The sequence below is a fragment of the Clupea harengus genome, chromosome 8 (assembly GCF_900700415.2).
Source record: "Clupea harengus chromosome 8, Ch_v2.0.2, whole genome shotgun sequence".
NCBI lineage: Eukaryota > Metazoa > Chordata > Actinopteri > Clupeiformes > Clupeidae > Clupea > Clupea harengus.
The window spans coordinates 15,688,464-15,708,806 of NC_045159.1; the positions used below are offsets into that span (position 1 = coordinate 15,688,464).

At 44.4% G+C, this 20,343-nt stretch overlaps 1 protein-coding gene across 5 annotated transcripts in view; it reads left to right on the forward strand.

Moving 5' to 3' along the window:
- lrch2 (leucine-rich repeats and calponin homology (CH) domain containing 2) overlaps window positions 1-19,979 on the forward strand; it is an 81,481-nt gene extending 61,502 nt beyond the window's left edge. For 3 of the 5 annotated variants that reach the window (XM_031572066.2, XM_031572069.2, XM_031572067.2), the window contains 9 exons: window positions 2,585-2,633; window positions 3,421-3,459; window positions 3,783-3,923; window positions 4,266-4,316; window positions 4,648-4,711; window positions 7,836-7,948; window positions 15,450-15,587; window positions 15,978-16,055; window positions 16,284-19,979. In XM_031572066.2, coding sequence (XP_031427926.1) covers window positions 2,585-2,633; window positions 3,421-3,459; window positions 3,783-3,923; window positions 4,266-4,316; window positions 4,648-4,711; window positions 7,836-7,948; window positions 15,450-15,587; window positions 15,978-16,055; window positions 16,284-16,403 — 793 coding nt within the window. In that variant the 3' untranslated portion in view covers window positions 16,404-19,979. Of the gene's footprint in view, window positions 1-2,584; window positions 2,634-3,420; window positions 3,460-3,782; window positions 3,924-4,265; window positions 4,317-4,647; window positions 4,712-7,835; window positions 7,949-15,449; window positions 15,938-15,977; window positions 16,056-16,283 lie in introns of those variants that run through there. The other 2 variants (XM_031572068.2, XM_031572070.2) reach the window with 2 other exon arrangements.
- Window positions 19,980-20,343: the final 364 nt, after the last annotated feature.

The window sequence follows — 20,343 nt, forward strand, 5'->3', positions numbered from 1 at the left end:
ATTACAAAGTTCAGTGATCTTTATGTGGATAGAATCTTTCCAGTTTCAATGATTTGCGTTCTAAATATGACCTCCATCACACTGACCTGTTTCGCTACTTTCAGGCCCGTCAGTTTGCTAAGTGCCATAGTCCACCAGTTCCTAACCTCCCTGAAAGGTCCCTTGCAGATTCACTTTTGGCAATTCCTTTTTGGTTGAAGGGTTTTACAGCGCATTCTTACTCACTGATTTTGTCAATGGATAGTGTCAAAGTTGGACAAGATCAAAACTAGTTGGGAGAAGGAACTTGAGACTGTAATCCCTGAGGACATTTGGACTGAAGCTCAGAACAGAGTGAACAAAGCACTCCTGTGCACGACTAGGTCTAATCCAATTTAAGGTTTTACATCGCCTTCACTGGAGCAGAGCTAAGATATCTTCCTTCTATCCAGATGTGGATGGCAATTGTGTTAGATGCCATGTTGGGGTTGCAGATTTGACACATATGTTCTGGTCATGTCAAAAGCTAGCAGGATACTGGTCTATTATTTTTGATGTGTTGTCTGAAATTCTTGGAACAACTGTACCACCTTGTGCGTTGATTGGCTATATTTGGTGTACCAAATGTGGAAACAAGCAATGACCAAAGATCAGCTCAACATCATAGCATTTGTATCTTTGCTGGCACGAAGGCAGATCTTACTCCATTGGAAATCAGACATCCCACCCAGTGCAGCGCAATGGCTGAAAGATGTAATGTTATTTTTACATTTGGAGAAGATTAAATTTGCAATTAGAGGCTCTGACAAATTCCAGGCAGTCTGGGGACCTCTATTGACATACTTTAGTGGTCTTCAGGGACTCCCAACACACTGAGTGATTAAGTCCAGAAGTCTACGTGGTCCGTAGGCTTGGGTCCACACTATACTGTTCAGCCCCACTTAGCTTGGTTATAGTGTTTTGCCGGGGTACCGACATGTTTGAGCTCTTAAGTCATGCAGTTTCTAATAGAAAGTCTGTCTTTATTTGTGTTTTAACTTTAAACAGGTGTATCAAAGACACCTAAACTGTCCAGGTGGTTGTTTTCTGTTATGGTGATTTCTTTATGTCCAGCAAGGGTGGGGGGAGGGTGGGGGGAGGGGGGGTTATTCTATGTAAAAAAGGAAAACTCATGTATATGTGGATAAATACCTGTCTGAAATTTATACTTTTCAATAAAAATATATATATAAAAAAAAAAAAAAGAAAAGAGGGAAATGGTTAGTGATGCATGCAAGACCCGATGTGTCTGAGAAGCAATCCTAACGATAACCCAGATGGTGTGGCGAAGCCAACTACCAACTAACAATGAAAATATATAAACAGTTACGTTCAGTAAACAAAACATGTGAAACACATGAACAATGGCATGTAAACAGTCTTATGCTTAGCCAGGTTGTGAATAGCTAGGATAGCTAAATGCCCAGTCAATGTCAGAGTTACCAGTCCTTTATGAAAAGGGTCGTGCTGGCGAGTCCGATGTTGAAACGGCAGAGAAGAGATGATGCCGTCCGTAGCTGGAGAAAGTTGTCCTTGCTGTGATGTCTCTGTTTTACTGCAGTTTAGGTCGGAGGATTTGATCGCTCAGAACGTTGCAGTTGCCTTCTGTTCCCGTTGGGTAGAGTTAGCTAGCAGGTCTATTGTTAGCTGCTTTCCTCTGCAATTTAGCTAGCAGGTCTAATGTTAGCTGCTTTCGCTAAACTTACTTCGTCTCACTGAGCAGTTCGTTGACTGAGAGATCTTAGGCGTGTGTCGGCCGTAAGAAGTGAGAACAAAGAGAGTTGGTTGTTCACCGGTTGACGGTGTGCTCACGCGATGTTGGAGGTGAAGAGAGGTCAAAACGGTGCTCCTCGGTCGAGGCCGGGAGGGAGAGAGGTGAAGAGGTCCGTGCCAGGTGGGCGCCGGCACAGAGAGAGAGTCACATCTGGGGAGATGCGGCTATTATCCACGCTCAGGTGGGCGTGGTTAAGAAATGCATCAGGTTACATTTTTATGACCGGTAAAGTCTGACGTAGGTTCCGGCTGAAATCAGACGCAAGCTACTGATTAAAGTCAAACACAATGGACCATTCCAGGTGTACCTACACACACACACACACACACATTCAGTTACAACCCTGGCTCATTGGCCACAACATACAATGGGAGATAACAAAAATAGCGATTTTATGTCAATAAATAAACCATTTACAGTATATTAAAATCTTGGCGATGAATATGAAAGGAGAGTGTGGTGAGCTCAAGTGTGGTGAGAGTGCAAGTCTCCCCCTCTGGAGTCAAACAGCATGGCTTTTATCAGGGGTTACACCAGACACCCACATAGATTTAAATATACAAACAAACACATAAACTCTCTCAGTCTCTCTCGTACTGGCAGACAAATCGAACACAGAAACTCACTCACACACACACACAAAGACACACAGACATACACCAGACACACACAGAGATCCACATGTACAAACAAACACAGAAACTCTCGCAGTCTCTCTTGTACTGACAGACAAATGGATTTTAAACAAACTTGAGCTGCTGAATTAACAGTGTCTCTTTATCTGTTCCTCAGTGCATCATTGGACGAGGGAAGCAGCTCAGCCTCAGCCTTGAGTGGACAGGTACAGTATGATCCTCTGACACACACACAAACACTTCAGTTGTTTCCCATAGACCCAGGTGTTGAGCGCTGAAATGAAATAAACAATGAGTCATGAGATTCATGTAGCACTAAGAAAATTCTATCATATCATCATGAAAACTTTCGTTATGATATCATCCAGATGGAGATAACAGCAGAAGTGGTGTGGGAACTACAACAACTTCCGATATCTCAAAATATATGTGCAGTGCAGGCCCATCTGGTCTTCCTGTATCTCTGTCCCCAGGGTTCACATTCGTACATGCATATTTATCTATCTATCTATCTATCTGTCTACACACACACACACACACACACACACACACACACACACACACACACACACACACACACACACACAGTCACACACAGTCACATGCCTTTAAAAATAGTTCTGTTGACTATAATCAATACCTTTTATATGGTATGAGCGGTGCTATTGTCCCAGAAAATGAATTGAAGGATTTCATTACTTTTTTAAAGTCTTGATCTATCCTTGATCTTTTTCTTATCCTCAAGAATGCTCAGTGGAAAATATTAGACAAAATAGCCCCCTTGTGTTGTTGTGTTGTGTTGTGTTGTGTTGTTGAGTTGAGTGTGACATCACCATAGTCATATCTGGATGTGATTTTCATTTTTGTCAGTTCTCCCATTTTTCCAGCCCATCTCATCTATTGTTTTGTTTCTTCTTCATCCCTCACTTCCATTTGCACCCTGTATGTTTCTCTCTCTCCTTCACTCTCTCTGTCTTTCTTGCCATGGGACAGGATGCTGATCTCATCGATGAGGACACAGCGTTTTCTGAGGTCATCCAACTGAAATTTGTATTGTGTCTTCCCATCATGCACTGCATATATTCATCCCACCCACCTCCATATCCTGTGTGCTGCTTATTGCCAGTATCCGTATCAATAACAATATCATCAGCAGTCTAGATCTCCCTTTGGCTAGAACCATCTTCTGCCAAACGTGCAAGAGACAGACTGTTCCGATTGCCAGATAATTCCGAGTGTTTCCTCTGGGGTTTTCCCAAGAGAACGAGAGCACTAAAATGTTCAAATGTGTGGGGGCGGATGGGGCGCTGAATCCCGATGACCTTACTTTGTTTGTCTCCCCTCACTCCCCACAGCCGTCCACTTCCTGCTCGTTTGACGGCAGCCTGAAGTCCGAGAACAGCGACTCAGAACCCAAGTGGCCCGAGGTGCCACCGGTGCTGAACCAGAACGAGGACCGGCGCAGAAACAAGTACCTGAGGAAGGACTACCTGAAGGTGCGCTCACAGGCCCACTTTAACAGCATGGCGGACAGATACCATTAGCCAAATGCATCTGTTAGCATGCAAAATATTGGTATTACAGTAGTATGCACACCAGCTCAACATGTTTAGCCAATTGTGTCTGTCAGTGAAATGAGAAAGGTCCTTTTGGTGGTAGCATTTCCGCAAGTATCTGGCTTGTGCCCTGCTTGGGTGTGTCTGAAGCGCAGCGCTTTGAGGGCATCTTCATGTACATTCCTATGAGAGTTTGCAGACAGCTCTAGTGACATTGTAACTGTAGAGAAAGAATATCCAGGACAACAGATGCTCGATGATCTGTACTCTTTTCTTTTGCAGTACAAGTGTCAGAGTGCCCGGAGAAATTCTAGTGGTCATGATGATTGCGAGGTCAGTTGCTCTGTTTTGTTAGTGAATGCATGTGTCTTTGGAATCATGTGTATCATATGCCCTATGTGTGCACACGATGAATCATATGTACTGCCCTATGTGTGCACACGATGAATCATATGTACTGCCGTATGTGTGCGCACGATAATCATATGTACTCTCCTGTGTGTGCACACGATGAGTGTGGAGTTGTCTGTTTGTTTGTGTGTGTGTATGTGCATGAGTATGTGTGTACATAAGTGTGTGTGTGTGGGGTGTATGCGCCTGTGTGTGTTGTTCTACTCTTGTATGTTGCTCCTAGTGACTGTAGTGGCATGGCTTGTGCTTTCAGGACGGAGTACGGGCGTCTGATTTTACCACTGCACTCACTGTGTTTGGCCTGAAGCCCAGATCAGGTGTGTACTTTGAACCTTGTACTTGCCCTTACTAACACACACACACACACACACACACACACACACACACACACTAAGGGTGCATCAGTACATGGTATATTGTCAAACCATTCGATACGCCCCCTACGGTTCAATATGCACATGAACCGCGGTATTTCGATAAGCCTGTCAATTTCCTGTAATTTTTCGAACTTGCTTACTGCGCTGCTGACTACAGCTACGTTGTACATTCAGATCCATAGAACATCTCTGAAGCCTGTTATAATTTCTCTGGAGCCTATCAGGGCTCTGTATGCAAATAGGAGCTGGAGAAGAGAAAATATTTCTATTTTATGTTAAGCTGTCTTTAAACAATAGTAAATGATAACTCATGGTTGTTCTAATGAATGATGACAATAACTTTTGGGACTTTTCTATTCAAAGGTTCAACCTAGTTCTAATGACCAACCTTCATATTTTTCATGTATAAGACAGATGTGAACATTTGCTTCAAGGGCATGGAAAAGTCCTGGAACAATGTGTATGAACCCTGTGTTCAGCTCTGTGTGGCAGGCAGTGAACAGAAATATATATATATATAGAGAGAGAGAGAGAGAGAGAGAGAGAGAGAGAGAAAGAGAAAGAGAAAGGGAGAGAGAGCCTCAGAGCAAACATCACTGATTCACTGGAAACTGTAATGAGTACTCATTCAGGTGTCAATCCAAACTACAAATCCAGGTGTCTTTTCAAAGTAATTCCCCATGAAAGGATATCAAAGCAAAGCTTTGTATAAACACACTTTCTTGTAATTTGATCCTGCAGACAAAATCTTTCACCCGAACTGTATTTTGTTAGTACCGTAACATCTCTTAAACAGCTCGAAACTTTAAAAGATGATATCAGGTTCAGTGAGGGCTGGCTGATGACAGCTTCAAGATGACTTTTCTCCAAAGCCTTTGGATTTCCCATAAATGTGCAGCAGTGTTAATTTTGACAAGATTTAAAAATTTCGATTTAGTCTTTACTAAACTTTACAGTTGGTTCTGGTCGGCTTATGAAAACAGGCTAAACTGAGTTAGCACCGCTCTGACGTGTCCCTGCTTCCAAAGCGAGAGCCGTGACTATGACACATAACGTTACTATGTGCCCAATGTTATCAAATCAATATACATATTTATATTTAACGTGGTAGACACTGTGGGATGGCGTGTATTTTCAAATGCTTTCTGTTTTTTTCACTCATCTTGAATCCACAAGGCACTCATTCTGAACAATAACACTCAGTATTTCTTTCACTTTGAATATAAGAGAAATTTGTCCACGGTTCGTCTCTCCTCTGTCTTCCTACCTGACAGACTACTGGTGAAGATGAGGCACTCATTATTTGAGAAGCCAGCTGATGGTATTTTTTTTTTTAGCTTTTTAGGCTATCTAGATTTATTAGTAGGCATCTCTCCTGCAGACTTCCCTGGAACCCAGTGGGGTGGAAGGAAAGGCCAAAGGAAGAGGGCAGTTCCATGGAACTTAGAGGTTGTTGGTTCCTGTGAACAATGCTTAGCATTGTGAAAGTGTTGCCAGCCGTGTGACTCGGACAAAGACTGGATGATGTAAACAACTCTGGAAGCGGGGCGCTGATTTCATAATGGGTGTACAGCTATCTCTAGGACACAGTATTCCAGATAGCAGGACACTTAACCAGAGGCCCTTACATTCCAATCTAAGTCTATTTAAGAAATATATAGATGCAAAATCACAAATGAATATGAGATTCATTGGATTACTGATTATTGTCAATCATTATTAATTCTGATCTTTATTCATCCTGATTTGCAACTCCTTCACCCCCTCACCCCTTGAAATGAACCATAAATGTAATGTGTGAAAACTTCTTTCACTCAGAAGAGCAAGTTGCAGGTCAAAATTACTAATGCTATCAGATCGTGTGGTCTCACTAGCTACTAATGAGTGATTAGCTCATAATAGCTGATTAGCTACAGCTCACATGGAACTCTGGAACACATTAAATGGATCACAGCATTGCCACTGAAGAAAGCTGTGTTTTGCTAAGAATATCTTCTGATGATGCAGACAAGCTGTGGCGTCATCGGGAAGTTCAGCACGTCCACTTCTCAACTTCAGTAGCTCTTTGTCTGATTTTAGTCACAAAAGAGTACTGAGAACAACTTTACTGTTTGTGTAGGTTGTCTTATGGCAACTACTTTTATCTTGTACACTTTTTCCAACAGAACAGGCCTCCATTATCTAGTCTCTAAAGATGCCATCCACTTCATCATGTGACCATCTTACATACTGCAGGGTTTGTTACAATTAGTAGTAATTGGTGACATTCCAAATGAAAATGCTCTCATCAGCAAATTCTGTGATAAGCAGCAATTGAGGCCACGGTTTAAAAATCCTTAATGACATAATCGTCATTTTTTTGTCCCCTGAGCCCTGAGCCCTGTCCATTGCTTTCACCCCCAGCCTTCCCCATCACCCAGTCAAAAACCGGCGTCAAGCTAATCCTAGTTTTTGGTGTCCACTGACTTCAAATATTTGCACAAATGTCCTTATTCATGCTATTGGCATATTATATAAACCATTTTAGTTTTATAATACACCACCACATCTGTGGTAGCAATGGCTTACAGTGTATGAAAACCAAGGGAAGATCAAGCTAGCCAGTTAACTGACCTCAATGTGAAGATAGTTGAGGGAGAGGAGTGGTTGATGTCATATAAAGGACCCCCTCCCTACACTCATACACACATACACCATGGACTTTATTTATAGGACATGAACATGGCATTCATTTTCTTATGTCATTCCTATGGATATATTCTATATTCCTATTGAAATATTCCGCAAACTATATTTTACCGCAAGTCTGTACATGATTTTATTACCTAGAACCTGGAAATAGTGTGTGCGTGTGTGCGTGTGTGTGTGTGTGCATACACTGTGCTTCATGTGCATTACCTCACAGTTTTCCATAACTGCTGTTGTCATAACCTTCACAAGCTTCATCTCCATGGTGCCATAACTGCTGTTGTCATAACCTTCACAAGCTTCATCTCCATGGTGCCATAACGTTCTTGTGTGACCGACGAGTAGTGTGTTCAACATGCATTCTGTCTATTGACAGCTTTCTCCAAGGGAAGCCAAAAGGAGTACAACACCATAGACCCCAGCTTCACCATGCGGAGAAAGATGGAGCACCTCAGAGAAGAGATGGAAAAGATACACCTTCTCCGGCAGGTCAGACGGGAAGAAAAACTTACCATACACTCTGTTTCACATAGTTTGATTTAAAATATGTGTGTATGCACTGTATGTATGGATGGATGGATGGATGGATGGATGTATGTATCTGATGTGTGTGTGTGTGTGTGTACGTCTGTTTTTCTGTGGGTATAGACTGTATATGCACATAGAGTAGTTACATACAAGACTATATAATTGTGATCACATGTAAAATAGGTGTTAAAATAGGTGAACTGTGATATTATTTTCTCCTTTTAATCTGACCATAATGTGTATATAAAGTCATGGACACAAATATTGGCACCCCTGCACTTCTGTCAGATAATGCACCACTTCTCCCAGAAAATTGTTGCAATTACAAATGCTTTGGTATTCACATGTTTATTTCTGTTGTTTGCATTTGAATAACATAAAAAAGCAGACAAAATTCCCCTGTGGCAGGGCAATATAGAAATCACACTTGCAACCAGTTAAAATGTAGAAAAGTTGACTCAACATTTGTGTTGTGTGTCTGTGTCTACCACTCTAATCCTGGCTGCAGGAGGCTGCCGGGTCCTGGCTCTGTTTGGGCCCGCCTATTGCGCACCGCCAGCGCATTGCTTTTCTGTCGGGGTCTGCTCCCTTAGCCCTGCCTCAAGAGGCTAACCCACAAGGCAGTGGGGCTATTTGCCCATAGCTGGGGCGGTGGTTGATGGGTGCCAGGGCGTGTCCACCTTGTGGTGGGCCTGCACACCACATCTCTGGGGCCCACTGCTGCTCCGAGATCCCCTGCAGTTTAGCCTGGGACCGCGGGGTACCCAGTTACCATGTGTGGCCACGAGGAGGCACTGCAGGAGTCTTGGTGGTGGAGAGGCTATGTACTGGCAGAGGAGACTTACGCTCTTGGCTCCTCTTTTCACCCCCTATGAGGGAGCTAGCCAGTGGCGGTAGCTGAAAGCAGAGAGTTGCAAGCAGAGGGCAGCATGCAGCATGCACTAACTACAAGCACTTCTACACTACTGCACTAGACGCTTCACACACACCCTGTGTGATGATTGTCATGCACATGCATGCAGCCAGGATGGGGAACTGGTCGTCCTGGGCTCACCCATGCCACCAGATTTACCTCACCATGGCGAAGATAGTGCTACTGGGGATAGCGCGCCTCCAACTGCACTCTAAACAATCTCTTTGCGCAGGTATCCACCTCTGACCACGGTGTATACTCTGGATCCACATCTGGTTGAAGACTGGCGGCGATGGGGCAACTGGCGACGGGAGCAGGTTTGAATAGACTGGGAGCTTCTAGTCAGAGCCTTGCACGTCAGCGGCACAGGGTATTGGTCGCTATCAGCTGGGACTGAGTGGCAGCTGATCGCGGCAGCACCCTGTGTGACTGAGCAGCCCCTATTTAGGGACCACACTGCTCACCTCAATCTGAGGAGGGGCCTAGAAAAGGTGGCCTAAAAAATGCCCACTCAATTCACACCTGGACAGGATACCGCACCTGTCGGGTCATTCCACTTCTGTGGTCGAAACAGAAGAAAAAAAAAAAAAACCTAAAACTGGCAACATGGAACGTAAGAACTCTCATGGACTCCTATGGCAGGACCGAAAGACCTCACAGAAGAACAGCACTGATTGCGGCTGAGCTGAGGCGTTACAACATCGACATCACCGCACTTAGCGAGACCAGGCTCCTTGATGAAGGGTCGCTAATAGAGGAAGGGTCCGGTTACACCTTCTTCTGGAAAGGCTATCCCTCAGGTGGACAACATCTGCACGGTGTGGGACTGGCCATCAAGAACACACTGCTACCAAGACTCACTGAAACACCTGTGGGCATCAGCGAAAGACTGATGACCCTCCGTATCCCCCTGGCGAAGAACCGCTTTGCTACACTTCTTAGTGTGTATGCGCCAACACTGCCATCCGACACTGAGGTTAAAGACTCATTCTATCAGTCACTGGATGAGGCTCTCCACCGGATCCCCAAGACCGACAAGATCCTCCTCCTTGGGGACTTCAATGCTCGTGTGGGGCAGAGTGACAGGATATGGAAAGGAGTGCTTGGCAGGCATGGTATTGGTCAGGCCAACTCAAATGGCATGAGATTACTTACTCTCTGCTCTGAGCACAACCTGACCATAACCAACACCATCTTTCAGCAAAAGACCAAATACAAAACATCATGGATGCACCCACGCTCTAAACATTGGCACCTGATTGAATATGTCATCGTGAGACGTTGTGACATCAAAGACGTTCTCATGTGCCGGGCCATGAGAGGTGCAGAATGCTGGACAGACCACCGGATGATCATGGCCAAAGTCCACATGAGCGTACGCCCCCCCATACGGAAACGTGGGGCCAGTGGGAGACGCTTAGACTGTGCCCGTCTGAAAGATACCAGCACAAGAAATGAGTTTCGATGCTCCCTGGCTGAAAAACTTGAAGAGCTTGAACTCATCTTGAGTGGAGGGAATGACACAGACCAGCAGTGGACCACTATCAGCTCAGCCCTTCATGAAGCAGCAGCCCACTCAATCGGCTATAAGACCAAAAACCACCACGACTGGTTTGACAATAACTCAGACACCATCCGTAACTCACTGAACGCCATGCACAAAGCACACCAGGCAACCCTGAAAAAACCCTCATCGAGCACCGCCAGAGAGCAATGGCAGAGGGCGAGGCGTGAAGTGCAAAAGACCCTACGGACAATGCAAAACAATTGGTGGACAGAGAAGGCACAGGAAATCCAGTCTTTCGCTGATAGAAATGATATGCATAACTTTTACAATGCAGTAAAATCTATCTACGGCCCAACAAACTACTGCATCACTCCCCTTAAAACCGCAGATGGGCTCAGAGTCCTAAAAGACCAGAGCAGTGTACTGGAGAGGTGGGCTGAACATTTTAATACCCTGCTTAATCAGGACTCTGAAGCAGACCACACCATCCTGGATCAACTGCCTGAACTTCCACCGATTGAAAACCTTAACCAACCCCCGACCTTCCTGGAGGTTTTGTCAGCCGTCTGCTCTCTGAAGAACAACAAGTCTCCTGGCATGGATAATTTCCCTGCGGAACTGCTTAAACAGGGTGGTTACCTCTGTACAAGAGCGCTACATCAACACATCTCTAAAGTATGGGCTGATGAAAACATCCCACAGCAATAGAGAGATGCCAAAATTGTCACCATATATAAGAACAAAGGTGACAAGACCATCTGTGGCAACCACAGGGGTATATCACTCCTTGCTGTTGCTGGTAAGGTCCTGGCCAAGGTGTTGCTGCAGAGGCTACTCAACAACATCACTGAGTCATTGCTCCCAGAATCACAGTGTGGCTTTAGAAAGAACAGGAGTACAGTCGACATGGTCTTCACAGCCCGGCAACTTCAGGAAAAGTGCAGGGAGCAACATCAAGACCTGTTTATGGCTTTTGTCGACCTCTCCAAAGCCTTCGACACTGTGCAGAGAAACCTACTGTGGGACATCCTGCTCCGGTTTGGATGCCCTAGCAAGTTTGTCAACATCCTCCGACAGTTTCATGGTGGTATGAATGCTAGGGTGACAATAAGAGGACAAGAGTCTGCCTCCTTCCCTGTGTGCACAGGGGTCAGGCAGGGGTGTGTACTAGCACCAGTGCTCTTTAACATCTTCCTCCTATGCGTCACCCAGCTGTCTCCAGCGAATGCTAGGAATCACTTGGCGTGACCGAGTGCCACACACCAAGATCCTCAGGAGAGCGGGCTGTAGGAGTATTGAGGCCACCATCACCCACTACCAGCTACGATGGCTGGGGCACGTTATAAGGATGCCCCTCAATCGGCTGCCTCACAAAGTGCTGTATGGCCAGCTCGCCCAAGGCCAACGCTCTGCTGGAGGGCAGAAGAAGCGCTGTAAAGACCAAATAAAAACAGCGCTAAAGAAGTGTAAAATCAGACCTGGGGACCTGGAGGGCTTGGCTGCTGACCGTAACACCTGGCGTCAGATGTGCCAAGACGGGACCAAAGCACTGGAGGAGGACAGGACAGCCAGGACACAGGAAAGGCAAGAAAGAAGGCATACAAGAAAAACAACCAAGGTTGCCAGTACCACCACTACTACATACACATTAGAGAATGGATCGGGCCGACATTTTCTGTCCGAGCCCGACCCGCGTCCGACAGAGTAGTAACCGAGCCCGGCCCGAGTCCGACAGCCATTCAAATATTTTTTTCCGAACCCGAACCGAGCCCGACGGAATCAATTTCTCAACTGTTCATACTAATGCCACATTTACATACGTTTTTTTATGAATAGCCTGGCTTTATTAAACTCGGGCATCAACAGATAAATGCTCGCTCACACAAACAAGCGCTGTTAAACGCACAAGCGTGCACAAGAAGGCCAATAAGCATATTTAAATTAAATCTTTCACATTGCAAGAACGTGTTGTAAAATGGTGCGGCTCCTTTAAGAGCAGCACGTAAAGGGTGGGTGTGCTAGAGCGAGAGAACGGTGATGCTTATGAATAGTTTGGATTTAGCAACAGGAGCTAAAAACTGTCGGGGCGACAGTGGTACAGGAGGTAGAGAAGTCGGTTAGTAATCAGAAGGTTGCTAGAAGCGTCCTTGAGCAAGACACTGAACCCCTAATTGCTCCTGATGCGCAGTGTGCCATCAGTGTAAAATGTAAAATGTGTATACCTTGTAAGTCGCTTTGGATAAAAGCGTCTGCTAAATGACTAAATGTAAAATGTAAATGTAACTATGTGCTGTAACAGTGTTCACAGTGTGTGAAGAATAAATCCTCAGAAAGAATACAGTGGGCATTTATTTACTAACCAGCAGCAGATGGAAAGGAAAGGGAATTAACCGTGAAGTTAAAAACATGTAATACTAGTCTCCCCTGCAATCTCCAACTACGGTCAGAGACAGACAGCAGGAAAGGAACGGAATGAAATAGCCCACACATTACACACGCTATGCCTTAATAAAACTCACGTTATATGCTAAACCAAAGGAGGCAGAACAGACAAGTCTTACCATTGAAGATCTTTTTTTTTCTTGAAAAACGATCTACATAGTCCAACCATCGAGGTTTAATCCATGTTGTTGTGGAGACAGAGGATTGCATCAATCATATTTCATTAAAACTTCACACTTCTTACATTGGACATATTATCCAACAGCCTAATTAGAATCTGCATCGACTACTAAGCAGAAATATCTCCATACAGTAGATTTCCCTTCGTTTAGTAGGCTATCGTTTTAAACTCTCCAGATGACAGTTTCTCTTTAACTTCCTCCGTGATGCCATTTTGCCACCTGTAATTGCGTTGTCACAGCTAGGACCTAAGCAAATTCCCGCCACGGGAAGAAGGCTGTTATCCTAAATGTGATTTATTTTATTCTCAAAAACGAACTTCTGCATAATATTGTGACGTGCCGGCATAGTCGCCCCATAATGCCGTGCGGCGGGCGCATACTGTTATACTCTATGTGTTATACTCTATGTGATGCACTAGCGCATGTTCCCTAACAATGTTCCTTACGGTTCTAAGTACATGTCGTTGTTCTGTGTTGGGACAGAGGTTATACAGGTGCGTGACGGTAGCACAGTCTGTTCGTGGTAACTTGCACCAGGGCATAAAGCCCGTGCCATTTTGACAATGTGTTGTGTTTTAGTGTTTAATAAAAAGCCATAACAAATATTCCACACTTCCGTGATTTGTTACAATATGAAGCAGACACGTTGACTTCACTATTTATTAAGATATTTTAAAATATGGAATGTTCAATGCATTATCGCGCTGATGTGTCCGAGCCCGACCCGAGCCCGATTATGATTTCTAAATATTTGTCCGAACCCGCCCCGACCCGGCGGGTCCCGACGTGTTCCGACGGGCTCGGGTCGGGTATCCATCCTCTAATACGCATGTCCCACCTGCGACAAGACCTGTGGATCCAGGATAGGACTATACAGCCACCAGAAAACTCACCGTTGAGAGTCAGAAGTGGACGTCATCATCGGCCTCGATGGACAACTACAAGCAACAAGCAAGCACCACTCTAAGCATGGAGAAAAGAAAGAAGACCAAAGAGTTGTTTGAGGATTTGAGAACTAAAATTGTGGAAAAGTATGGACAATCTCAAGGCTACAAGTCCATCTCAAGAGATCTTAATGTTCCTGTGTCCAGTGTGCGCAATGTCATCAAGAAGTTTACAGCCCATGGCATTGTCGCTTACTTCCCTGGACGTGGAAGGAAGAGAAAAATTGATGAAAGATTGCAACGAAGGATTGTTCAAATGGTGGATAAAAAACCTATAACAACTTCCAAACAAATTCAAGCTGACCTGCAGACACATGGTACATCAGTGTCAGCTCGCACTATCCATCGCCATCTGAATTAAATGGGACGCTATGGTAGGAGACCCATGAGGACCCAACTGCTGACACAGAGACATAAAAAAGCCTGACTGGAGTTTGCCAAAATGTACCTGGGGAAGCCAAAATCATTCTGGGAGAACGTCCTGTGGACAGATGAGACCAAAGTAGAGCTTTTTGGTAAAGCATATCATTCTACTGTTTACAGAAAACAAAATGAGACCTTCAAAGAAAAGAACACGGTCCCTACAATCAAACATGGTGAAGGTTCACAGATGTTTTGGGGTTGCTTTGCTGCTTCTGGCACCGGATGTCTTGACTGTGTGCATGGCATCATGAAATCTGAAGAACTACCAAAACATTTTGGGGCGCAATGTAGGGCCCAGTGTCAGAAAGCCGGGTCTCCGTCAGAGGTCATGGGTGCTCCATCAAGACAATGACCCAAAGCACAATTCAAAAAGCACCCAGAAATGGTTTAAGACAAAGCGCTGGAGAGGTCTGAAGTGTCCAGCAATGAGTCCAGATCTAAATCCCATAGAACACCTGTGGCGGAGAACTCAAAACAGCAGTTGGGAAAAGGCATCCTTAATTGTGAGAGACCTGGACCTGTTGGCAAAAGAAGAGTGGTCCAAAATTTCAGTAAAGAGGTGTAAGAAACTCATTCATGGTTACAGGAAGCGATTGATTTCAGTTATTTTTTCCAAAGGGTGTGCTACCAAATATTAAGTTGAGGGCGCCAATCATTTTGTCCAGTCCATTTTAAGAGTTCATATCAGATTTGGCCTTGTTTCTCTGCTTTTTTGTGTTGTTCCAATGCAAACAAAATGCCTATATTTTTGTCCATGACTTTAGCCTTGGAATGTTTTTACTCATTTAGTGTGTGTGGTACATCACGTGTCCGGTTCTGTCACAACCAGAGTAAATCAAGACAATGAGTGTTTCGTTTCATGCCTGGAATACATCTGAATGTCTTCCGACGCGTCTGCAGCTCCAGAGAAAGCTCTTGTGAATTCTAGAGGCTTGAGGAAACTTATCAGTATTCTAAGCCAGTGCAAGCTGGCTCACACACTTCCTCATAAATCCTTTTACCACAGAGGCTTGGAGTTCAATTCTCTCTCTCCTTTATCTTTCTTCCTCAGAATCTGGAGTCTAGGCTAAAGGTCCTGTTGCCGGATGATGTAGGGGCAGCCTTGATGGATGGTGTGGTGCTTTGCCACCTGGCAAACCATATCAAGCCTCGCTCTGTGGCTAGTATCCACGTGCCCTCTCCTGCAGTGGTAAGCATGTGTGCCCTCCATGATGATCACTGTTTGTCACCCTTCCTATACTTGAAGGAAAGGGATTCACAGCTTTAAGACAAGTAGGGAATGTTGGAAGGCTCTTTTTGGTAAATTACAGTAATTTACCAAAAAATTTAACAAAAAAATAATATATATATATATCTTTACAAATGATAAATGATGAACAACAATAACAACTTATATAATACACCAAATATAGAAGAAACACAAAAAATGTATGTCATTTTGCCTCCAAATCTTTGTGCCTTTAAAATCTTTTAAAATGTAAAAGAGCTTTCCACTGATTTTTGATTTGCCCCACTGTGGTCTGAAATGCATTGTGTTTCTCAGAATCTCAGCCTCAGCCTTTGTTCCTTTTTTTTTAAGCCAAAACTGAGCATGGCCAAATGTCGTCGGAATGTGGAAAACTTCCTTGATGCCTGCAAGAAGCTTGGCGTACCGCAGGTAAGCTTCAGTCAGCCAGTCCCACAGCGTTCTAAGTTACCCCTCAAGGGAATGATTCATCTTTAAGCGTGTTGTATAATGGAGACATGCTGTTACGTGGAATATTAGAATGGCTGTAAATCAGCCGAAGGCACAAGCTCTGATTTCTGATGAAAACAGCTCAAAGAAAAACAGGCTCTAAGAGTGTGTCTCTAAGAGTGTGTCTGTCATCTCTGTGTGTATCCTCAGGATAACCTGTGTCTGCCACACCACATCCTTGAGGAGAGAGGCCTGGTGAAGGTGGGAGTGACGGTGCAGGCTCTACTGGACCTGCCGACCTCCAAGCCCCCCCAGCTATCTACAATGTAGCCCCCAGTGCCAGCCAGTCACTCATACACACACACACACACACACACACACACACACACACACACCACCAGTGTGCTTCTCTCCAGACTCCGTCGCACTCAACCACCACTGGAGGAGGCTAACACACTGGACCCGCTACGGCGGCAAGGGGCGAGAGGTCTGTGCTTAGTCCCCACTTACCACACCCTTGGATCACATAGCAGGGGGTGAGTTGGGGGCAAAGACCACCCACCCAGCCATGAACTGACGAAACACCGATCACACTCGCCAGACCTTGATGACCCAAGATCTTTCCACCGTCTGACTTTCATCACCTGCTATCCTGTGTGCCCAGACACTTTCCCATCCACACAAGTCACTCTGGAGAAGAGGCCCGTGATCTCCTCTGCTTGCCTTCATGGACCAGTCGGCCTTTTGGACTGAGGGCATTGCCTCTCTGCAGTCCCAACTGCCCTTCACCTCCCCTTCCCTCTCCAAGCTGGTTGAATTTGGAGGGAGTGCCTGCCTGCACCCTCCTGCATGATGTCAGCTGGACTCCACCAAGCATGTCTCTCACCTCTACCTGCCGTATGTGGGAGCGTGCATATGCGTGTGTGTGTGTGTTTTCCTGTAAGAAAGAAAGTGAGGGGATGTGGGTGTGTGTGTGTGTCTGTGTGTGTGTGTGTGTGTGTGGATGAGGGAGTGTGTATAGCCTCAGTTGGTGGTGCAGAATGCCAGGTAGTTCAGGAAGGGCTGAATCCTAAGAGTTGAGATCAGCACTGTACAGTCAGAGGTTCTCTGAGAGAGAACTGCATGCAAGCCTACTACCTATAGGTAAACAGACATTATTTGCCAGGACAGGGTCTCCTATTTTATATCTCAGATCAGAGCTGGCCTTAAGCTGCCATGTAAGAGAGCATAGTGACAATGGAACTCGGCTATGTATGTTTTCCATATGCTATCTGGAATGGAGAACTTCAAAATGCATTTATTTCAAACCCTAAAAAAAACAGTCAGACCTCCTGTGCAACGTACACATAGACCTGTAGGCATCCACATAAACACCCCCCTCACGCACACACACGCACGCAGACACACGCACGCACACACACACACACACACACACACACACACACACACACACACACACACACACACACACACACACACACACACCCTTGATTTCAGTGCCCTGCATGTGATGAGGTGTAGTGTCGACACTGCACGCCCACCACCCCAGTAACAGACCATTTCCACCAGACTTGTTTTGTCTTGAAAGCCAGCTGTAGGGGGGGGCAGTCTCTGTCAAGGATAAAAGACCAGAGTTGTCAGTCGGCCGTCATAAAGCCAGAACTGAATAAAGCGGGCTGAAAGGGTGATCAGACCATTGTGTTTGTGCTCTGGGGAAAACAATAACAACATTATTATAGTTTTTAGACTGGCCTGACTCACCTGGGTGGGGCTCTTGTAGTTTGGTGCCATGTCACCTGAGGATGTAAAATATTACCAGATTGAGAGAGTTTTCTCTTATGGTTGAACCACTGCCCACTAGTGCAGGTTTTCCAACTGCCTCCAATTGTGTGTACAGAAAGTTGAGTGCATAGGGAAGGAGTCAGTTCTGAGGTTTTAAACGGTGATGGTGTTCATGCTATATTTCCTTTGGAATCAAACAACTTATGCTTAGTTTTCATGTATTGCTTGCTACATATTGTTGTGCTGGCGGCTTGGTTTCTTTGGCACAACATACTGTACGAGTACATTGTGCAATGGGAAGAATGTGACAGTGTGTTCCGAGCAATTAGAACTCCTGTCAGAATTACCTGACCATTTTTCCAAAACATTTTTATCAGGGACAGTATTTATTGTGTTTGTGTATTTATTTTAAAGTATTTTTTGTTTGTTTGTTTGTTTTAATATCTAAATGTCTGTTGAAATGTGTGCCATGGGCTGTTTTATTTGTGCAGTACTCAAACAAACAGCCCCAGTGTGTGATCCCTGGTCAGGATTAATGACTTGGCTCTTTAAGGCACCATCTTTTCCCCCCAGTAAACAAAAGTATGTGTGCTGATGTCCAACATGTCCACTCAGTTTTATATCCCAGCATTCAAGTATTTAATTTCACCACAATTCTTTCTCTATGGCAGTCAACTTGATTTATCTTTCAGGTTTGATTTGGTCTTGTTTCTTCTCTTCTTTTTAAGTTATTCTTTCATCTGTTTATTTTTTGCCCTCCACTTCCACTCTAGCTTTACCCTTGAGCACATTTCATGGAATCCCCTTGTTGACAGTTCCAGGAACTCCAGGAACTGTCAGCTCCAGCTTTGCCCTTGAGCTGTGTTCGTTTTCTTGGGTGTGGCGGAGGTCTGCTCTTTGCATGAAGCACCCTGTTCTGCTCTTTGGCTGTTTATCTCACCCAGTCTTTGTGCTTATGCGACTTATTTTACCTATTGGGTGGTCAAAAGTCAAACCTCTAGTTTTTCTTGGCAAGGCAGCAGGATATTTTGGTTGGATCAACAAGAAGCAAGAGGCAAATGAGTCAGAATTCAACTGGAGAAGCAAGACAGCCCCTTCTGTATTTTCTCTGTATTTTCATTTATTTTATTATATTATTTTCTTTGCACCGGTACAGTGTGCCTACAATACTATGTACAATATCATTGTGCATTAATGAGTCAGGTAGAAAGAAAGGATATGTTGTGATTGATCAAGAGGTAGAATTAGTTATATCAGGGACATCTTGCCTCTGAAAAAAACTACTATTATAACTGACACGACCTAATTTGCCAAATGTCAAGCTGTAGCACGCCTGTCTGCGTGTGTGTGTGTGTGTGTGTGTGTGTGTGTGTGTGTGTGTGTGTGTGTGTGTGTGTGTGTGTGTGTGTGTGTGTGTGTGTGTGTGTGTGTGCATACACTGATCTTCATGTGGGTTATGTCTCAGTTTTCCATAACTGCTGTTGTCATAACCTTCACAAGCTTAATTTCCATGGTGCCATAATGTTTTTGTGTGACCAACAAGTAGTGTGTTCAACTGCATTTTTTCATTTCTCTGGATATCCATGGACTTTCCATTGACTCCCCTGTATTCTACATGCCCTAGTCTTAGCCTTCTGTTTGCACTGTCAAGCTGCATTCACTGACACTGAAAAGACTTTTAAGACATCTCCCTTCCCATTGAGACGCTCAGACAATGGCTAGATTGCGGCACTGATCCATGTGCCTGGCGTAAAATTGGATAAGGATCCCTGCCAGAAGCAACAGCTGTGTGAAATTTCTCTATAATAAAAGGTGATTTATTAGGCTTGTCAACTCAGCTACTGTATGTTATTCGCTTTCACTGGATTTATTTCCTGTACATAGTATATTTATTCAGTTTTGTTGAGGTGGGAGAAGCTCTTTTGCTTACACTATATGAATGAGTGCATTCAAATGTGGGTGTATATAACTGTTGTTTTTTGTATGAAACTGATTGATTGCATGTTTGGACTCCATTTGATCAAGCCCTTCTGTGTGTACATAATCTCTGTATAAAATACTAGGAGGTTCTTTAAAAAGGTTTCAAGTTAAAAAAATAAATTAAATAAAATGGTCTTTTCCACATCTCTAGATGGCCTGTATCTTTATTGTAGTTGTAGTCTTGCATGCTGTACCTTTCAAGGTTTGCCTTTTGTAGGGGAGATATAATGGGACTCCTTTATAGATTGTTCTAGATCCTTATCTGATTCGAAACTAAAATGTGTATACAATAAGCCTCATGGTTTTTATTATTATTATTTGTTATTTTTACACTTTTTATTTGCATTTCTCAAGGGCATTTGGAGAAAGAACAATTATGTGATTGGGAGGATATTCGTTTTCAAGGAGAGAGTATTTGTAAACAAGCCCTGGAGTGTAAGCGGCTGGATCAGGTTGTTGTCTCTTTCGTCCTTGACTGGAGCTGGTGGACCACTCGAGCTTATAGGTT